This window comes from Chlorocebus sabaeus, chromosome 6 (genome assembly GCF_047675955.1).
Source record: "Chlorocebus sabaeus isolate Y175 chromosome 6, mChlSab1.0.hap1, whole genome shotgun sequence".
NCBI classification, from domain to species: Eukaryota; Metazoa; Chordata; class Mammalia; order Primates; family Cercopithecidae; genus Chlorocebus; species Chlorocebus sabaeus.
In genome coordinates this window covers 28,837,995-28,856,484 of record NC_132909.1, presented here as the reverse complement: position 1 = coordinate 28,856,484, position 18,490 = coordinate 28,837,995, and the positions used below count along the sequence as shown (strand labels likewise).

General features: G+C 40.8%; 1 protein-coding gene across 2 annotated transcripts in view; it reads left to right on the top strand.

Moving 5' to 3' along the window:
• Positions 1-3,103: 3,103 nt before the first annotated feature.
• URI1 (URI1 prefoldin like chaperone) overlaps positions 3,104-18,490 on the top strand; it is a 72,657-nt gene continuing 57,270 nt past the window's right edge. Inside the window, exon 1 of one of the 2 annotated variants that reach the window (XM_007996141.3) lies at positions 3,104-3,332. In XM_007996141.3, coding sequence (XP_007994332.3) covers positions 3,210-3,332 — 123 coding nt within the window. In that variant the 5' untranslated portion in view covers positions 3,104-3,209. The remainder of the gene's footprint in view (positions 3,333-18,490) is intronic. The other variant, XM_007996144.3, reaches the window with a different exon arrangement.

Genomic DNA, 18,490 nt, shown 5'->3' with positions numbered 1-18,490 from the left:
CAGGAGTGCAGTGGCATGATCTCTGCTCACTGCAACCTCTGCCTCCTAGGTGTAAGCGATTCTCCTGCCTCAGCCTCCCGAGTATCTGGGATTACAGGTGTGTGCCACCAGGCCGGCTAATTTTTGTATTTTTAGTGGAGATGGGGTTTCACTATGTTGGCCAGACTGGTCTCAAACTCCTGGCCTGCCTCCACCTCCCAAAGTGCTGGGATTACAGGCATGATCCACTGTGCCTGGCCAAAGCTGATCATTTGAAAGTGTGATAAGTGCTACAAAGAAAATTTAAAAAGTGAGGTGAGGGCGGGTGCCTAGATGAGAGGGGAGGGGCTTTCGTGGACAGGAGTTCAAGAAAGCCCTGTTATTATTTGAACTGAGGCCTGAGTAATGGAAAGGAGGCAACCATGGAAAGATCTGGGAGAAGTATTGCAGGCGTAGAGAGATCAGCAGGTGCAAAGGCCCTGGGGCAGGAACTAGTCTGGAGTGTCTGAAGAAGAGAGAAATTTTTGTGGTTCGCCTGAGTGGTAGGGGGCTTGGTTGGAGGTGGGGAAGGTGGGTCCGATGACGCCGAATTCTAGCAGGATGTCTGGATTTGATTCTGGTTGCTGTGGGAAGCCATGGAGGGCCCAAGAAGGGAGACTGACATGACCTGATCCCCTTTGAAAAGCTCACCCAGGCTGCTGATTGGAGAATAGTTTAGGGGTGTGTGCATCAGATGTCTTTGGCTACTCGTGATAGAAAATGTCCTGGTCATTCAGAAAATTTACTGGCCTTTTAAACGGGAAGTTCAGAAGTGACACAGACTTCAGAGTTGGTTGATTCAGCCCTGGATCAAGTTGTGTGACGTCGTCAAGGACTTGGGTTCTGTTCTCAGCTCTGCTGACCGCAGATTGCACTTCATTCTGAGTACTGGAGTGTCTAGGTGGTCTGGGGGGGCGGGGGCTGTCTGATACCCACGGGGCTACCTGATTTGCACTTCCTAGCCAAGGGGATAGACTGATTCCTTATGGGAGCACTTTCGAAGAATGAAGGAGAACCTTCTCAGGCAGGGCATGCTGACTCATGCCTGTAATCCCAGCACTTTGTGGAGGCCGAGGCGGGTGGATCACTTGAGGCTAGGAGTTTGAGACCAGCTTCGCCAACATGGTGAAACCCTGTTTCTACTAAAAATACAAAAATTAGCTAGGCGTGTTGGCGCGCGCCTGTAGTCCCAGCTACTCGGGAGGCTGAGGCAGGAGAATCGCTTGAACCCAGGAGGCAGACGTTGTAGTGAGCCAAGATGGCACCATTGCACTTCAGCCTGGGCAACAGAACAACAACAACAAAAAAAACCCTTCTCAGAAGCCTCCGGGAAATCTCTATTTGGACGACATCACACACCCATTTTTGAACCAACTACTTACAAGGGAGATGCATCACCCCCTTTGCCTGGAGCTAGGGTGTGGGTCAGCTTCCTACAGGCACAGGACTATGTGGTCTGGGGTTGAGCCCCCAAATGAGGGGAAGTGGGGTGGGCAGCTGCCAATCTCCATTACAAGGGGCAGCAAGACCAGATCAATGGTTGCTGAGGTGGCCAGGGATGGAGAGAGGATGGTGGTGGTAGAGGCGGTGGTAAGAATGGTCAAGTTCTGGCTGTTCCAGAGGTGATGATGGTTGGATGTGCAGTGAGGAAAAATGTGCAGGAATGAACATTTATCTTTTCCCAAGTTGTCCTTGCTTTCTTCCTTTGAAGCCATAAAAAGGAAAAAAAGGGTGGATCTGCACTTTGGAGCTGGGCAGGAGTGAGGGAAGAGAAGCAGAGCAAGCAGGCACACTAGGCTGTGACTCTGCAGGCACCTCTCTGCCTAGACCTGTCTGTATAATGTGGAACGAACAGGACCCATCTTTGCTGCTAGCGACTGCAGCATAGGGCAAGGCCACTTCCACGCAGTTAGGTTAATAGGAGGCTGTGCAAAGGGCTGTAGGAACAAGTGGGCACAGGAGTTCTAAAATAATCGGACCGGCCAGGCGTGGTGGCTCACACCTTTAATCCGAGCACTTCAGGAAAGCCAAGACAGGAAGCTCGCTTAATGTCAAGACCAGCCTGGGCAACATAGCCAGACCCCGCCTCTACGAAAAATAGAAAAATTAACAGGATGTGTTGGTGCGGGCCAGTGGTCCCAGCTACTCCTGAGGCTGAGATGGGAAGATCGTTTGAGTCTAGGAGTTTGAGGCTGCAGTGAGAAATGACGGCACTACTGTACTTCAGCCTGGGCGACAGACCATGACTCGGTCTCTTAAAAAAAAAAAAAAAAGAAAAAAGAAAAGTGGGAGCAAAGTTATCCTTGGAAAATTTCTTAGTCCATTCATAGCAGCATATTAAAATTAGTATAGTAGCTTAATTTATATGAGAAAATATAATGTGTACAGTAATTAATGAACATGCAAAATATAATTGTATATTTCAACTCTCTAAAAAGGCACAGAAGAGTTGAATTTGCTAAAATTAAATGTGCTTATGAAACAGCTCTAGTACATGAATTAAGCTCCGAGATACAGATGCAGCGTCAAACAACAGGGGGGGAGATGGGGCACTCAAGGCGACACGTGGCTCTTGTGGCCCAGCGCTTCCTGGGCGTGGTGCTTCTCTAGAACGTAAGCTTTTTTATTTTTAAGGTTCCAAAGCCTATATTTAGTGCTTTCATATACTTAACCTCAAAAAAAAGAAAGAAATATCGGTATAAAATGTAAGCTTGCAGAGGGATACAAACGCAGCCCAGCGGCAACCACCTCCAGCCCCAGCCACGCGGTCCGCACCTGTCCCTCCCCTGGGGGCGGGGCCTGCGCAGGCTGGGCGTGTCGGGGGCGGGGCCGGCGCGCTTGCTTCCGGCGTGCCGCGCGGGGCGGGGCCTGTGAGGAGGCGCGGAGGAGGCGCGGCCGCCACGGGACGCCTGGCTGGGCCCGCACCGGAGAGGCGTCTCGGTACCTGGCGGCCGGCCTGCTACTGGGAGCCCGCTGCGGGGCGGCGGCGGCGGGGGCATGCGCGTGTGAGATGCGGCCGCGGGTGGCGCGGAAGCGAGCAGCGGCGGCGGCGGCGGCGGGCGCGGCCTCCTGGGCGCGGGGCGCGCGGTGCCTGAAGGCGGGCGCGCGGGCGCTGGGTAGCCGCCGACCGCGCCGCCTGCGCAGGCGCTTGTTCAGGACTCACTCGCCGCACTGAGGCCCGCTGGCCGGTCATGGAGGCGCCCACCGTGGAGACGCCCCCAGAGCCCTCGCCCCCTTCGGCCTCGGCCTCGGCCCAGGTCCCGGTTCCGCTGCGCGCCCCGGACGTGGCGCGGCTGCGCGAGGAGCAGGAAAAGGTAACTGGCAGCCCCGCGCCGCTTCCGCCTCCGCCCGGCGGGCCGCCCCTGCCTGTGCTCCGGGCCGCTGCCCCGCGTGGCCTAGGCCCAGCCGCCCCGGCACCCGGAGGGAACGGGGGAAAACTTTTGTCACGTGCTTCTGTTGTCTTTGTCTGCAGTCCTTTGACCTCGCAGCGGAGTGAGGGGTGTGCAGCCTGTTCGCCTGCCCAGGGAAGGGGGCTTCTGAGCTGAAGGCGTGCGGCAGCGCGTGGGAATTTGGGGGCGGGGGCAGCAAGCTGTCAACGGAAGCGTTAGCCTTAATATTTGTAGCTTGTAATATACTAAACATTGCTTGAAATGTATACTGTTTGTTGCTCTTTATTTGATTGCACGGAAAAGTTTTACTGCGTTTGTCATGATAATGCTTCCTGTGCAATATTTGGTTATTTAATATTTGTAACAATATAATGCCATTTAAACATAAAAAAAAAGGAGGCAGAGTCTCACTATGTTGCCCAGGTCGAACTTCTGGCCTCAAGCAATCCTCCCCCTCGCTTCCCCCCCACCTCGCTTCCCAAAGTGTTGGGATTATAGGCGTGAGTCACCGAACCCGGCTCATTTTTATAAATTTTAATTTCATCGTATAATAAATGAGTTTTAAACTACTGGTGAAGAGGGTACAAAGTTTTGTGTTTCCTAGTGGGACTTTATATAAAGAAGTATTCCCAATTTAAGAAATAGTTTTATTGTTAAATCTGATTTTTCTATGGATCTTTTAGATTGATTCTGTCCCCTCAAGTGTCTTGAAATTATTACTTTGAAAAGCAGTATTTAATTTGCTTAAAATATTTTATGTCATTTATGAAAGAGCATCATGGATTATAAGGGTTAGGAAGTTGCTTCAACACTATAAGCAGTTTAAAAGTTCTTAATTTTTTAATTGAACATTCCTGTATAAGAACGGCTGTTTATATAGATACAAAAATATACTCAGTTTAACTAGATGGGGGTTTTAATAGAACTTAAAAAACACTCGTTTGCTTGGAAACTACCTGTTGGGATCAACTGCGGGAATCATTCTTTGTTCTGATTGGTTTATTTTATGGGTTGGATTTCCGTTTCTCAGCCATTTTTCTCTAATAACGCAACTGTTAGGTTTGGAAGCCTATTTTCAAGATGAAGGTTTAAAAATCCAGTGGCTAGCGTGGTGACTCAAACCTGTAATCCCAGCTGCTTGGGATGTCAAGGTCGTGAAATTGCTTGAAGCCAAGGAGTTCGAGACCAGCCTGGGCAACATAGGGAGACCCCGTCTATACAAAAAAATACAAAAAATTAGCCAGGCCATGGTGGTGCACGCCACTAGTACCACGTACTTGGGAGACTGAGGTGGGAGAATCACTTGAGCCCAGGAGTTTGAGGCTGCAGTGGGCCATGGTCATGGCACTGCACTTCACCCTGGGCGACAGAGTGAGACCCTGTCCTAAGGGAAAAAAAAAATACATATATATACACACACACACACACACACACACACACATATTTAACTTAACTAGTTTGGCCTCTTTAAATTATAAGACATTAATGTATTTTTTTTTTTAAAGAGAAAAAGAAGAAAGAAAAAACAGCCCCTCATGAAATGTTACTCCTTTTGCCAAAACTTGGCATTTTTTATTCTTTCAGAGAATGTGACGCAGACCCTCAGAGGATGGTGTTTCTATTGCCTTTCCTCTGCTGCAGTGGGGTAATTTCACTTCAGTGTATAATATGTGCATAATGCTGACCTGATATATTTTCTACAATTTGGCGTATTAAAAAGATATCCTTAGTTTTATTCTGATGTTAGTGTGACTGAAATGCAAAGGATACTTTTTGGGGTGCTCTGAACAGCTTTCTGGTATCGTGTTGAGTTACATTGGAAGAGAGAGTAACTGCTTTTTCAGTTACAGTCTTGTGGCAAACTGAATGACTGTTTTCTGTAGACACTGTGCTACCAAATTATTTTTCTTTGTTGTGTTAATGTTTATTTGGCACACAAAATAACCACGTGTATATCTATCGTGGGTGTGTAAAATTATCCCCAGTTCAGGAAAAAGCGTGTCAGTATTTAATCTATCTTTATTTAATAGAAGCATCCGCTTCAGTGGACAGGAGACCCTCAAGGCCACAAAATAAACTGATTAGATAGCTGCACTGTAATTATAAGTGTCGTATAGGAAAACTGTCCAGTAAATCGGCAGTGAAAATTTTTTGTGAAGCACTTTATTTAGGCTTTAAAGCCAGCCCAGTTGGGGTAGTACAGTGAGTTCTAGTAAAATAGAAGCATAGTGACATCCTGAGTGTAGAAGGGGAAAATGTCATAGTAGCTTTATATGTGGCACTTAGTATTCCTTTATGTAAGTTGAATCAAACATGCTTTTAAGCTCTTGGCCTTTCCCTACATGGGTTTTGTGAGACAGAGTTAAACTCTGCAGAAAATGATCTGAATGACTGTTTTCAGTTTCCCGTGGGAGGGTACCTACCTAGTTGGCTCTAGATGCAGAGACAGAAATGAGTTCTTTACATACAGTGGGTGCCTTAGGCTTAGGGCATAATCTTCTCTGGGAGCCTTGATTGAGAGGGGCTGGTAGGTAATGTGGCTTAAATGTTGCTCATTAGTATTGTTCTTTCTTTTTTTCCAAATTGAGCTAGGGAGTATAACAAGTTTTACCCTCTCTCTGTTTTTTTATTGTATGTTCTCTGGAACATGGAATAAAAAGGACAAAGAATTGGCAAACTGAGAAAGAGGACAGACAAGGGGCATGAACAAGCCACGACCTCTAACTGACGTCATCTGTAGTCAGTGGTTAGGATCAAATATTTTAACATTGCTTTCACTTATAGAGTCAATGGTGAAACATTTCCAAAACAATTTGTTTTAGTTAAAACTTTGGTTGGTTTCTATTTTGATCTAGCAGAAAAACATGTGAGAAACATTCCCTGCAGCTTTGTTTATAATAATGAGAAAAACTAAAAGTCTGACATTAGGGGATTGGTTAAATGAATCAGGAGCTATTATGTAGGCATTGAAAACTAGGACAGTATGTATAGGGTGGTTCCAGTTACGTTTATACAAGTATTTACACATTTTATATAGGAAAACACTGTTGTTTTAAAAGTACACAATTTTATTATTTTATCTAAAAGTTTGTAAAATTGGATGGGATTTTTTTTTTCCAAGAAAAGCTATTGATAAAACTTATTTTAATTTTAACGAAAATTGGAATGTTATTTTAATTGCAAAACACTTTCTGAGCCTGAAAAATGACTCTTGGCTGGTTTGAACGCCAATTAGGCAGGTTTATTTCTTGGTTACTTCAGAGCTGATATACATAATTTTTTTTTTAATTTTTTTATTTATTTTTTTTTTTGAGACGGAGTCTCGCTCTGTCGCCCAGGCTGGAGTGCAGTGGCCGGATCTCAGCTCACTGCAAGCTCTGCCTCCCGGGTTCACGCCATTCTCCGGCCTCAGCCTCCCGAGTAGCTGGGACTACAGGCGCCCGCCACCTCGCCTGGCTAGTTTTTTTTGTATTTCTTAATAGAGATGGGGTTTCACCATGTTAGCCAGGATAGTCTCGATCTCCTGACCTCGTGATCCGCCCGTCTCGGCCTCCCAAAGTGCTGGGATTACAGGCTTGAGCCACCGCGCCCGGCTGATATACATAATTTATTCAAACAACCATCTTCCAGTTGATTCCCTTTTTTCCCCCCCAAAGGTTTTATTTATTTGTTACAAGATACAGGGAGAGGAGAGAAATTCAGAGCATCCTTTTTTTTTTCTTTCTTTTAACTAAATCGTTTTTACTAACAGCAGTAAAATATTTGTTGGAAAAATGGAAGCTTAACCTGTCTAGACTGTGACCTATGCCATAAAATGTGTGGTCTAGGACTGTTGTGGAGTGTCTTGGGCTGTTCAGGGAGGTTTCCTTGTACTAAGATCTTGTTAAATCTGATTCTAATAATTGCATTATGTTGAAATTTTGGTTTCTTGGCTAAGGTGATGTTTCTGAGAGATCTGTATTTTATATCTCTAGATACTATTAGCTTTCGTTAGCAGAACTACCGAGATTTTACTGTAATATTTTAAAAAGTGGTCTATCCAGTATCGTTTTTATAGGCTTATTTGCAGGATAATAGTAAGATTAGAAAATTCATTAGGATAATATATTTATAATTGAGTGCCTCATGTAATTCTCACTTGGAATTTTGGAATAGCTTATATTTCCTGATATAGAGCCTTGGGGGAATTAAATGCATTAAGAGTAAATATTTTAAATTTTTTATAAAGCAGAACAGCTAATTTAACTTAATGGAGGATGTTCATATTTCTTATGATAAACTAAACTGCACATAGTTTAAGGAACTGTCAGCCACGTAGGCCATATAACAACTATTCTTTCCAAGCCTAGAATCCATGCCATAGAATTTATGCAACAAATATTTAATGAGTATCTACTACATGCCAGGCATGTTCTGCTGAGTGTGCAGTAATGAACAAAATACAGAAAGTCCTTATTTTCATGGTTACACTCGAGGGGTGAAGGCCTGCAGTTACATAGCCTTACCTTGGGTGTTTGGTAGGTAAGGCTAAGTAGAAAAACAGGAAGGTAAGAGGACTGTAGAGAATGTGGGATGTGAGTGCAGCGATGGTGTCTTCTGTAAGCCATCAGAGGGGGCTTCCCAGTTAGGTTCCATTTGGGCAGAAACTTGAAATAAGTGGGGAGTGACCTGTGTGAATATATGGAGGCTATTTTGGAGAAGAGCTTTCTAACCAGTATGAGAGCAGTACCAGATCATTGTAAGAGTTTTGGTTTTTATATCTGTGAGATGGGAAACCATTGGAATGTGTTTTGAGGCTGATCTTAAATTATATCCATTTGTCATACATATGTGAAGAAATGGACGGATGGAATTACATTATAGAGAGCAACTCTGTGTGCCACGCATTGTGATAGATGTTTACAGATCCGAACTTAGGATTTTCATTAATACTGTTTATTTTTCAGATGAACAGTTTGTTTCTAGTTTTTGCCTGGAACTTTCTCATGGTGCCTCTGTGTTTTCAGTTCCACTTACAATGCTTTTTCTAAGGTGGTTATACCAGTTTACCATTTGCTAGCAGTGAACAGAAGTTCTCCCTACTTCAGTCTTTACCACCATGTGTCTTTTCATATTTGGTGGCCTGTCTAGTGATGAGTAATGAGGTTGATGACCTTTTCAAATGTTTATTGGCTACTTGGATTTTTGTGTTTTGTTTTTGTGACATACTTGCTCGTCTCTTAACTATTTTCTATTGGGGATGTTAGTTATATTCTAATTGATTCATAGTAGTGACTGCCTTTCCAATTATATATTGTAAGTTTCTTCCCTGGTGTGTGGCGTGACTTGGAGCACTTACAATGATGTCTGTCCTTTGATAAACAGACATTCTTTTAACAATTGTTTCCTTCATGGTTAGTGTTTTTTGTCTTGTTTTTAAGAAGTCTTTCTTACTACTCTTCTGAAGATATCCTCTTATATTGTCTAATAGAAGCTTTATTGCTTCACTTTTCACGTTGAGAATCTACATTCTACCTGGAATTGGCTTTGTATATGGGGGGAATTGAGGTCAGGTTTCATTTTTTACTGTGTGGATACCTAGTTGCCCCATCAGCATTTATTGGAAAGAGTGTCATGTCTCCACCGCATTGTCATCTTTGTCATAAATCAGGTGACTGTGTAAGTGGATCAGTTTCTTGACTGTTCTATTGGCTTGTCTATTCTTGCAGCAAACCTACACTGTCTAAATCATTATGACTTTGTAAATTATCTTGATACCTGGTGCATGGTAATGTAGTTTTAGTTGTGGTTCCTCAAGTTTGCCTTTATTTTATCCTTTCCAGTCCGTATGCTGTTTCTTTCTTTTTCTTGCTTCTGATACTGGCCAGCTTAAGCGGTAGTAGTGGGCATCAGGGGTCAACTTTTAAACATTTACCATTAAGTGTGATATTTACTGTGAGTAATTTTTGTATTTGCTTTTATCAGATTAAGGAAATTTCCTTATATTCCAAATTTGCTATGAGTTTCTATGAGTGGGTGTTGAATTTTAGAAATGCTTTTTCTAAATTTATTAATTATAGATAATTTATTGAAAAGAGTGTATTTGTTCTTTCTAATGTTGAAGTTACTTATTTTTTAAGAAAGGCACGGTTGTAATAATATGTTGGCTTGTATAACCAGAGGCACAATTCCATTTTGTAGGTGGGTGAGTTTTCAGAACTCATGTAAGTTATATTTTATTTTAGATAAACTTCTTATTGTTGTCGTTGGCACAACGTTGCCAGTAATGTGCCGTAAGAAGAGACAACTTTGATTTTAGTCCTTTTTAAGTTGTCAGTAAACATAAAACAGTATTTCAAGGAGGAAGAAACCCATTTTCATTGTGTTAGGCTTCTCTAGATTGGAACGAAAGATGTAATGGTCCCAAAATGCTGGAGGGAAAGGGGGAAGAAGGTGCGTGGAATTTGTGATTTGGCCATAACTGCTTGATTTTGTTTTTCCACCTGTTGTTTTCATTTTGAGTTTAAAAACCTTTTAGCTTGTGTCACTTGCCTTAATCTCTACATTGATAAGTCTCAAATCTTTTTAGCCTGCCATATGCAGGTTTTCACCCTTAAACTACACTACAACCGTTTATTTGAAAAATTATAAAACTACAGGAAAGGTGAACAATATGATGAACACTGTTTAGAGTAATCAATCAACATTTCGTCCCATTTGCTTTACTCTGTCTATATTCTTTTTTTTTTTTCCCCCTTTCCCCCTGTGGAACCATTCAGAAGTGAATTGCAGACATCACCACATCAGTAATACTGAAGCACATAATCATTTTACATCAAGGTCATTCTTCTACATAACCATATCTTTTTTCACACTCAAGAAATTAACATTGACATGTATCATATGCACATTTTCTCAGTTTTTCTAAAAATGTCCTTTTTAACTTTCTTTCAATGCAAGAGCCGGTCAAAGATTACCATGGCATTTGGCTGTCTTATCTCCTTAATCTTTTATCTAAAATTACTCCCCGCCACCTTCTGTCTTTATGAAATTGGCATTTTTGAAGCGTTAGATCAGTTTTCTTTTAGAATGTCCCACCATTTGGAGGTGTCTAATGAACATAATCATGAAGAAACAAACATTTTTGGCAAGAATGTTACATAGATAGCTGGTTGGTGGCACATGCCTGTAGTCCCAATTACTCTGAAAACTCCGAAGGCTGAGGCAGGAGGATTGCTTGAGCCCTAGAGGTGGAGTCCAGTCTGGGCAACATAGTGGTAAGGTCCTGTCTCTGAAACACACACACGCGCGCGCGCGCCTGATTACATAGATGATGATGACTTTTCATTGCATCACATCCGGAGACACATAATGTCATTTTGTCCCATTATTAGTGTTGCTAGCCACTAGTTTAAGGTGCCGGGTCTCTCCATCATAAAGGTCCCTTTAAATGGTATAGTACTTGAAGACAGTGTAAATATCTTGTTCCTCAAAAGCCTATTGCCATGGATGATCCTTGCCTAAATCAGTTATATTGGTGTTTGCTAATTAGTGATTTTCTAACAATGTATTTATTAGTTTATGTTTTTCGATGAACAGGAACTCTAGAGGCCCCCCTCCTTTAGTTTTACAATAAACTCATTTTTTTGTTGTTGTTTCAAATTGAGAGTGATGTGATTTCTGTCATTCCTTTTGATGTTCCAATTGTTTTAAATTTGGCCAATGGGAGCCCCTTAAAGCTGGCTCAAGCATGCATTTTTTTTGAGATGGAGTTTTGCTCTTGTTGCCTAGGCTGGAGTACGGTGGCACGATCTTGGCTCACTGCAACCTCTGCCTCCTGGGTTCAAGTGACTCTCCTGCCTCAGCCTCCCAAGTAGCTGGAATTACAGGCCCCTGCCACCACGCCAGGCTACTTTTTTGTATTTTTACTAGAGACGAGGTTTCACCATGTTGGCCAGGCTGGTCTCGAACTCCTGACCTCAGGTGATCCACCTGCCTCGGCCTCCCAAAGTGCTGGGATTACAGGCATGAGCCACTGTGCCTGGCCTGTGCATTCTTTTTTCATTATTTGATCATTACTTTGCTTTCTGGCGCAGGATGTTCCAGGCTTGCCTTGTAGTTTGCCTTAGTCCTGAAATTGACAATTTCTTCCAAGAGCCTTATAAAATAAGAAATGCTTAGAAACCGAGATACGGAGACAAGTAGCGCTGATTGCTGCTGGGGTGTTATTGCATCAAGCAGATAGTACGAAGGAAATATATTAACCTTCAATATACCAGAAAAAGCAGTCATCACCGTTTACCATCTAGGGCCAGTGGATGCTATTTACTGTTTATATTTTTAAGTAATTTTTGCAAATAATCGACAGGTCTAAGAATAAAGGATAGTGAAAAACAATTTTATTGGAAAGTTTAATCAGAATTTAAACACAGCAATTCTCTTTATATTAAGCAAATCTTGATGCACACAGATTATAAGAGATTTAAGAATACCGCCACATGTCCTCTTAGAACAATGGGATTATCCAGGTTCTTGTTGCAAATTACTATATCATGAAGTCCTTCCTGTTGAATGACTGACTGGATAGGAATATCCTATTTGCTTTTTGTTCTTACAAGTATAGTGTTCACTCATGGAGTCTGTGTTTCCTCGTTCTTATCAGTCAACCCTTTTTTAATGTTCACTAAGTTTAGATGCATGTAATTTTCTTCCTCCATTGGCATGGTCTCTTCTAGGGCTTACAACTATACAGAGATAAACCATTACAGAATCCCTGCTTTCAGAACCTATTTCTGGTGTCTTCAGGGTTTTTTTCCTCCTAGCCTCTGACCTCAACAAGTTAAAAAATTTACAGGAGTAGAAGAGGAAATAGAATTTAGAGATCTTTTATTCTAGCAATCTTGTTTTATTGTGGTAAACTAAATATATTTAATAAAATTTGCCATTTAACAATTCTTATGTGTATACTTTTCAGTGACATTGATTACATTCACTGTTAGGTAACCATCACTGTTCTTCCTAAAACTTTTTCACCACCACAAACAGAAACTCTGTACCCATTAAGCAATAACGCTTTCATTCTCCCCTCCCAAACCCCTAGTCATTTATGACTATACATTTTGTTGTTTGTGTTTTTGGTGTCATATCTAAGAATCCATTGCCAGATACAAGGTCTTGAAGATTTACACCTATGTTTCCTTCTAGGGATTTCATGATTTTAGCTCTTATATTTAGGTCATTGATCCATTTTGAGTTAATTTCTGTGTATTCATTGGTTGTTGATTTTGAGAAAATTCATCTAGGATATTTTCATCTGAAGGCTCATGATCTGAGATTTAATTTATGCTCTCATTTCACCATCATCATGAGTGTCTTTCTGTGCTATCCAATGTGGTAGCCATTAACCACATGTGGCTATTATACTTAAATTTAAAATTCAAATTAATTAAAATTAAGTAAAATAAAAATTCAGTTTTTGGTTACAGTGGCCACATCTCAAGTGCTCATTAGTCACATTTGGCTATTGGCTGTTGTATTGGTCTGTGCTGATAAAGATTCCCATCATCAAAAAAAAAAAAAAATTACTGGACTTCATTGGTCAAGAGTGCTACTAGCTCTTTATATTCATAATCTGATTCATTTAATTGTGAAGTGTCTTTCCGTCACTTTTTTCCTCTTTCCATTATAGGCAGAAAGTAAAAAAAATCTGAATTCTCAATTGTGTTTATTGAAAGCGAAAAGCAGACTACAAAGATGGTGTCTGTTATCATTTATACTTTTTTGAAAGATGATACAGTACCCTAGGCAATGCAGTAAGAAGACGGAAGGATGATATATTTTATTGTTGATTGCATCATCCTTCTAGGTGCTTCCATGATTCTTCCATTTTATCATTTTCTTACTGGTTTTTTTTTTAGAGCATAGTTAGGAATAGTTGATCATAAAATAATTACTAAGGTTATGATGAAATGGCTAGATGCAGGAAAACATAATCACTAGGATCCTGTAGTGTATCTTAGACTTACAAAGACACTGTACCCATATGGTAATTGCAAAATAAAATGAGTTTTTTTTCCTTCATAGGAAAATTTTCTTTTGATTCCTTGGAAGGCCTCTAAGAGGATAAAAGTCATGAAATATTAATCCTTGCAAATAGTTAGAACTACTCAAGAAAGAAACTAAAAAAACAAAAAACTGGGTTCAATGGACCTGCCTGTATACCCTGATACTTTGAATTCAAATCCATTACCACAAGGTTCTTAAATTTTCCCCAGTCTATATTTGAATCTCCCCTTCTTTCATAGTGAAAACTTTGGTTCTCAACATCTGTATTTATTCATTTGCTGTATCCTACAATATATACAAAATAGCTTCAGAATGACTACATTAATACTACTGCCAATGGCAAACTTGTGAAGTAAAGTTCAAAATGTCTTTGTAGTTTCATTGGCTTTTGTATAATTAACGCTTTTGGGGTGTACAGTTAGGATACTGATCTCAAAAGTCACTTGAATTATTTTTTTTCTGTGCAGTTATACCTTGGATTTTTATTTATATTGAATCTTAGTATTTGCTTTTTTATCTTTTTCACTTAATTGCATTTTATGAATACATGAAAATATTTACATGGTTCAAAAATCACAACTAAATCAGAAGTTATCCCTACTGAGGTAATTCTGATTCATTCCCATTCCTGCTCTTACCTACCCCTATAGGTAACCCTTTTTTTTTGAGACGGAGTTTCGCTTTTGTTGCCCAGGCTGGAGTGCAGTGGCACGATCTCGGCTCACTGCAACCTCCACATCCCAGGTTCAAGCAATTCTCCTGCCTCAGCCTCCCAAGTAGCTGGAATTACAGGTGCCCACCACCATGCCTGGCTAATTTTGAAAATATTTTTAGTAGAAATGGAGTTTCACCATGTTCGCTAGGGTGGTTTCAAACTCCTGACCTCAGGTGATCTACCCGCCTCAGCCTCCCAAAGTGCTAGGATTACGGGTGTGAGCCAGCACACCCGGCCTAGATAACCATTTACGTTCACTTTTCACCTGTCCTTCCTGTGTTTCTTCTTTAAAAATACTTATATGTGTTCACTTTGTCTCCCCTCCATACTGCCTTCTTATATAAAAGGTAGCATATTTTGCCTTTTGTTCATCTCATTAAATGATAAACTTGGGAATTACTCTGGTTCATAGAGATATTCCTCATCTTTTTTTCTTTTTTTTTTTTTTGAGATGGAGTCTCGCTCTGTCACCCAGGCTGGAGTGCAGTGGTACATTCTCGGCTTACTGCAAGCTCCGCCTTCTGGGTTCATACCATTCTCCTGCCTCAGCCTGGCTAATTTTTTATTTTTTATTTTTTAGTAGAGATGGGGTTTCACGGTGTTAGCCAGGATAGTCTCATCTCCTGACCTCGTGATCCGCCCGCCTCGGCCTCCCAAAGTGCTGGGATTACAGGCATGAACCACCGTGCCCGGCCTTCTCATCATATTTTGTGGTTGCATAGTGCTTTATATCTGTGTCATGAGATATTCAGCTGATGTCTTATTGATGGGCATTTGGTGTTTTTCAGTCTCTTGATAGTACAGCTAATGCCTCAGTAAATCACTTTATGCATATGTTGTTTCTCATTTGTGAAGTAACTTAGGGTAAAGTCCTAGAGATGGATGACTGAGTCAAAGGCTAAATTTGTTTAGCTTTATCCATGTTTATAACCACCCTCTCAATGAACTATTACCTTTAATTTACAATGTGAAATAAAAAGACTTAAGAGAAATAGAAGAATATTATATCTGAAAACTAGGAATTCCTTGAATTGGCCATTTCCTGTGATCTTCATTGCCATTTTCCCAGTTACTGTTTTTTTCTTTTCTTTTTTTTATTTTTTCTTCCCGGGTTCAAGTGATTTTCCTGCCTCAGCCTCCCAAGCAGCTGGGATTAACAGGCACCCACCACCACGCCCAGCTAATTTTTATATTTTTAGTTGAGATGGGTTTTCACTATGTTGGCCAGGCAGGTCTCAAACTCTTGACCTCAGGTGTTACGCCGTCCTTGGCCCCGCAAAGTGCTGGGATTACAGGCGTGAGCCTCCGTGCCTGGCCCAGTTATCATTTCTTACAAAAGAGGCAGTAATTCTTGGCTGGTCTTGGCAGTTTGGCAGTTCCACTTTTGTTCCTTTTCGATTTATTTTCCAGAGTAGTCTTTTTTTCTTTTGAGATGGAGTTTCACTCTTGTTGCCCAGGCTGTAGTGCAGTGGAGTGGTCTTGGCTCATTGCAACCTCCGCCTCCCGGGTTCAAGTGATTCTCCTGCCTCAGCCTCCCATGTAGCTGGGATTACAGGTGCCCGCCACCACGCCTAGCTAATTTTTTAAATTTTTAGTAGAGATGAGGTTTTACCATGTTGATCAGGCTGGTCTCGAACTCCTGACCTCAGGGGATCCACCTGTCTCGGCCTCCCAAAGTTTTACAGGCGTGAACCATGGCGCCTGGCCCAGAGTAGTCTTTTTAAGAATGCAAATTGGAGTATGTCATTTTGTCATTTTCCTGCTTATAATTCTTTTCGATTTATCAGCAAGAAAACCGTAAAATAAATACAATTTATATTTTGATATTTTAAAATGGATTCCAGGGTTCTGTTGACATCTGTAACTTTTCTTCTATTTTCATGAATGTATTAATCATAAAGTCTTTTATATTTTATAAATGCAATATGTCAGTCAAATGAAGGTCTGCTTTTATTCTTTCCTCTTGGTTTCTTTATGGCTGCTTCTGTTTTTATAGATTGCCTTGTACCTTGCAATTTTGAACTGGATGCCAGATGTTGTGACGAAAAATCCTAGAGATTCTGGATGATGTTACCCTCCTTCAAAGTGGGTTAAATTTTCTTTTAGCAGCCAGAGTAATCCTTATGGAGTATGTTGTCTGTTTCATACATTATGTGATTATGTGTGTGTAGCTCTGTTTCTCTATTCGGTTCCATTGGATTATTTGCCTATAATTGCACCAGTATCACACTCTTACTATTTTAGTTTTATAATAAGTCTTGATGTCTAGTAGTAAAATTCCTATAGCACTTTGTTCTTCAAGGTTGTTGTTACTATTCTGACCCTTTGCTTTTTTGTATATATTTTAGGATCAACTTTCCAATACTCAAAAAATAACATTACTGGGGTCTTACTTGGAGTGCACTGGATCTAAAGATCAGTTTGAAGATAATTAAGATGTTTACAATATTAAGTTTTAAAATCTGTGAGCATTGTATATCAATTTACTTCTATAACTTTTCAGTATTAGCTTTTAAAAGTATACAAATCTTCATGTGTTAGATTTATTTCTAGATACTATTTTTTATTGCCTTTTGTAATTTACTTACTATTCTTTTTGTTGTTGTTGTTGTTGGTACGTACTTGATTTTTACATATTGACTTGGTTCCAAATTTACTTTTTTGTTGTCGTTTAAAAAATAAGAGATGGGTTTGCTATGTTGGCTAGACTGGTCTCGAACTCCAGGCCTCAAGTGATCCACCCGCCTCTGCTTCCCAAAGTGCTGGGATTACAAATGTGAGCCACCATGCCTGGCCTAAGTTTATTTGAATTCTAATTACTTGCCTATACATTCTGATAGTGTCTGTGTGGTTACATATAGGCATGTTGTTTGTAAATATTGACAGTTGTATTCATTCCAGTTCTTAAGGTTTTTTTATAGTTGTTTTGTTTTTTGCCCTAAGGTATGGGCTAGGACTTTTAGTGTAATGTAAAATAAAAGTTAGGACATTGGGCTTTACATACCAGGAGGGCAATTTTAAGTATTTCACCATAGAGATGTTCGCAGTTGACTTTTTGTAGCTACTCTTTATGAAAATAAGGACATTTTCTCTTGTTGCTAATTTTATCAAGAGTAGATGCTGAAGTTTATCAAATGTATTTTATATGTTTCTTGAGATAACAATATGGTAAATTACTTTGATTCTTTAAAAATACTCAAATGCCATTGTATTCCTGCAGCAAACCCATTTGTGTAGGATGTGTTTACCTTGTTATATATTGCTAGATTACATTTGATAATATTTTATTAAGGTATTTTGTTCTGTTACATGAGGCAAAATTCTGTAATTCTTTTCTTTTCTTTTTTTTTTGACTAATTCTACCAGCCGGGTGCTGTGGCTCACACCTGTAATCCCAGCACTTTGGGAAGCTGAGGTGGGCGGATCACCTGAGGTCAGGGTTTTGAGATCAGCCTGGCTAACATGGTGAAACCCCATCTCTACAAAAAATACAAAAATAAGCTGGGTGTGGTGGTGGGGGCCTGTAATCCCAGCCACTCGGAAGGTTGAGGCATGAGAATTGCTTGAACCCGGGAGGTGGAGGTTGCAATGAGTTGAGATCATGCCATTGCACTCCAGCCTGGGCAAGTGAGACTTGGTCTCAAAAAAAAAAAAAAAAAAAAAAAAAAGATTAACACTACTTTAAACCTATGATTTTCTTTTCTTGTAATGTCCTTGTGAGGATTTGGCTTCAGAATTAGGCTGGCCTCATGAAACAGCTCCCATTTTTGTATATCCTATAAAAGAATTTGTTTGTATACTATTGTTACCGGTTTTTTTGTGTGTGTTCTGTTTTTGTTTTTTTGAAACAGAATCTCGCGCTCTCATCTAGGCTGGAGTGCAGTGTCCAATCCTGGCTCATTGCAGCCTGGAACTCCCAGACTCAGATGATCCTCTCACCTCCATCTCACTGAGTAGCTGGGACTACAGGAATGCACCACCATGCCTGGCTAATTTTTCTGTATTTATTGTAGATACAGTCTCACCATGTTGCCCAGGCTGGTCTTGAACTTCTGGGATCAAGCTATCCATCTCCCTTCGCCTCCCAAAGTGATGGACTGCAGGCTAGTCAGCCACTGTGCCTGGCTGGTACTGTTTCTAACTTAAATGTTTGGAACAGTTCATCAACAAAGCTGTCTGGGCCCAGTGTTTTTCTTGGACATTTTGTATGGAGATTTTAATATACTACCTCAATTTCTTTGAAGGTTCAAAGACTATCCAGATTTTCTGTTTCTAGTTGTATCGTTTTAGAAAAAGTGATTTTCAAGGAATTGTCCTTTCTAAG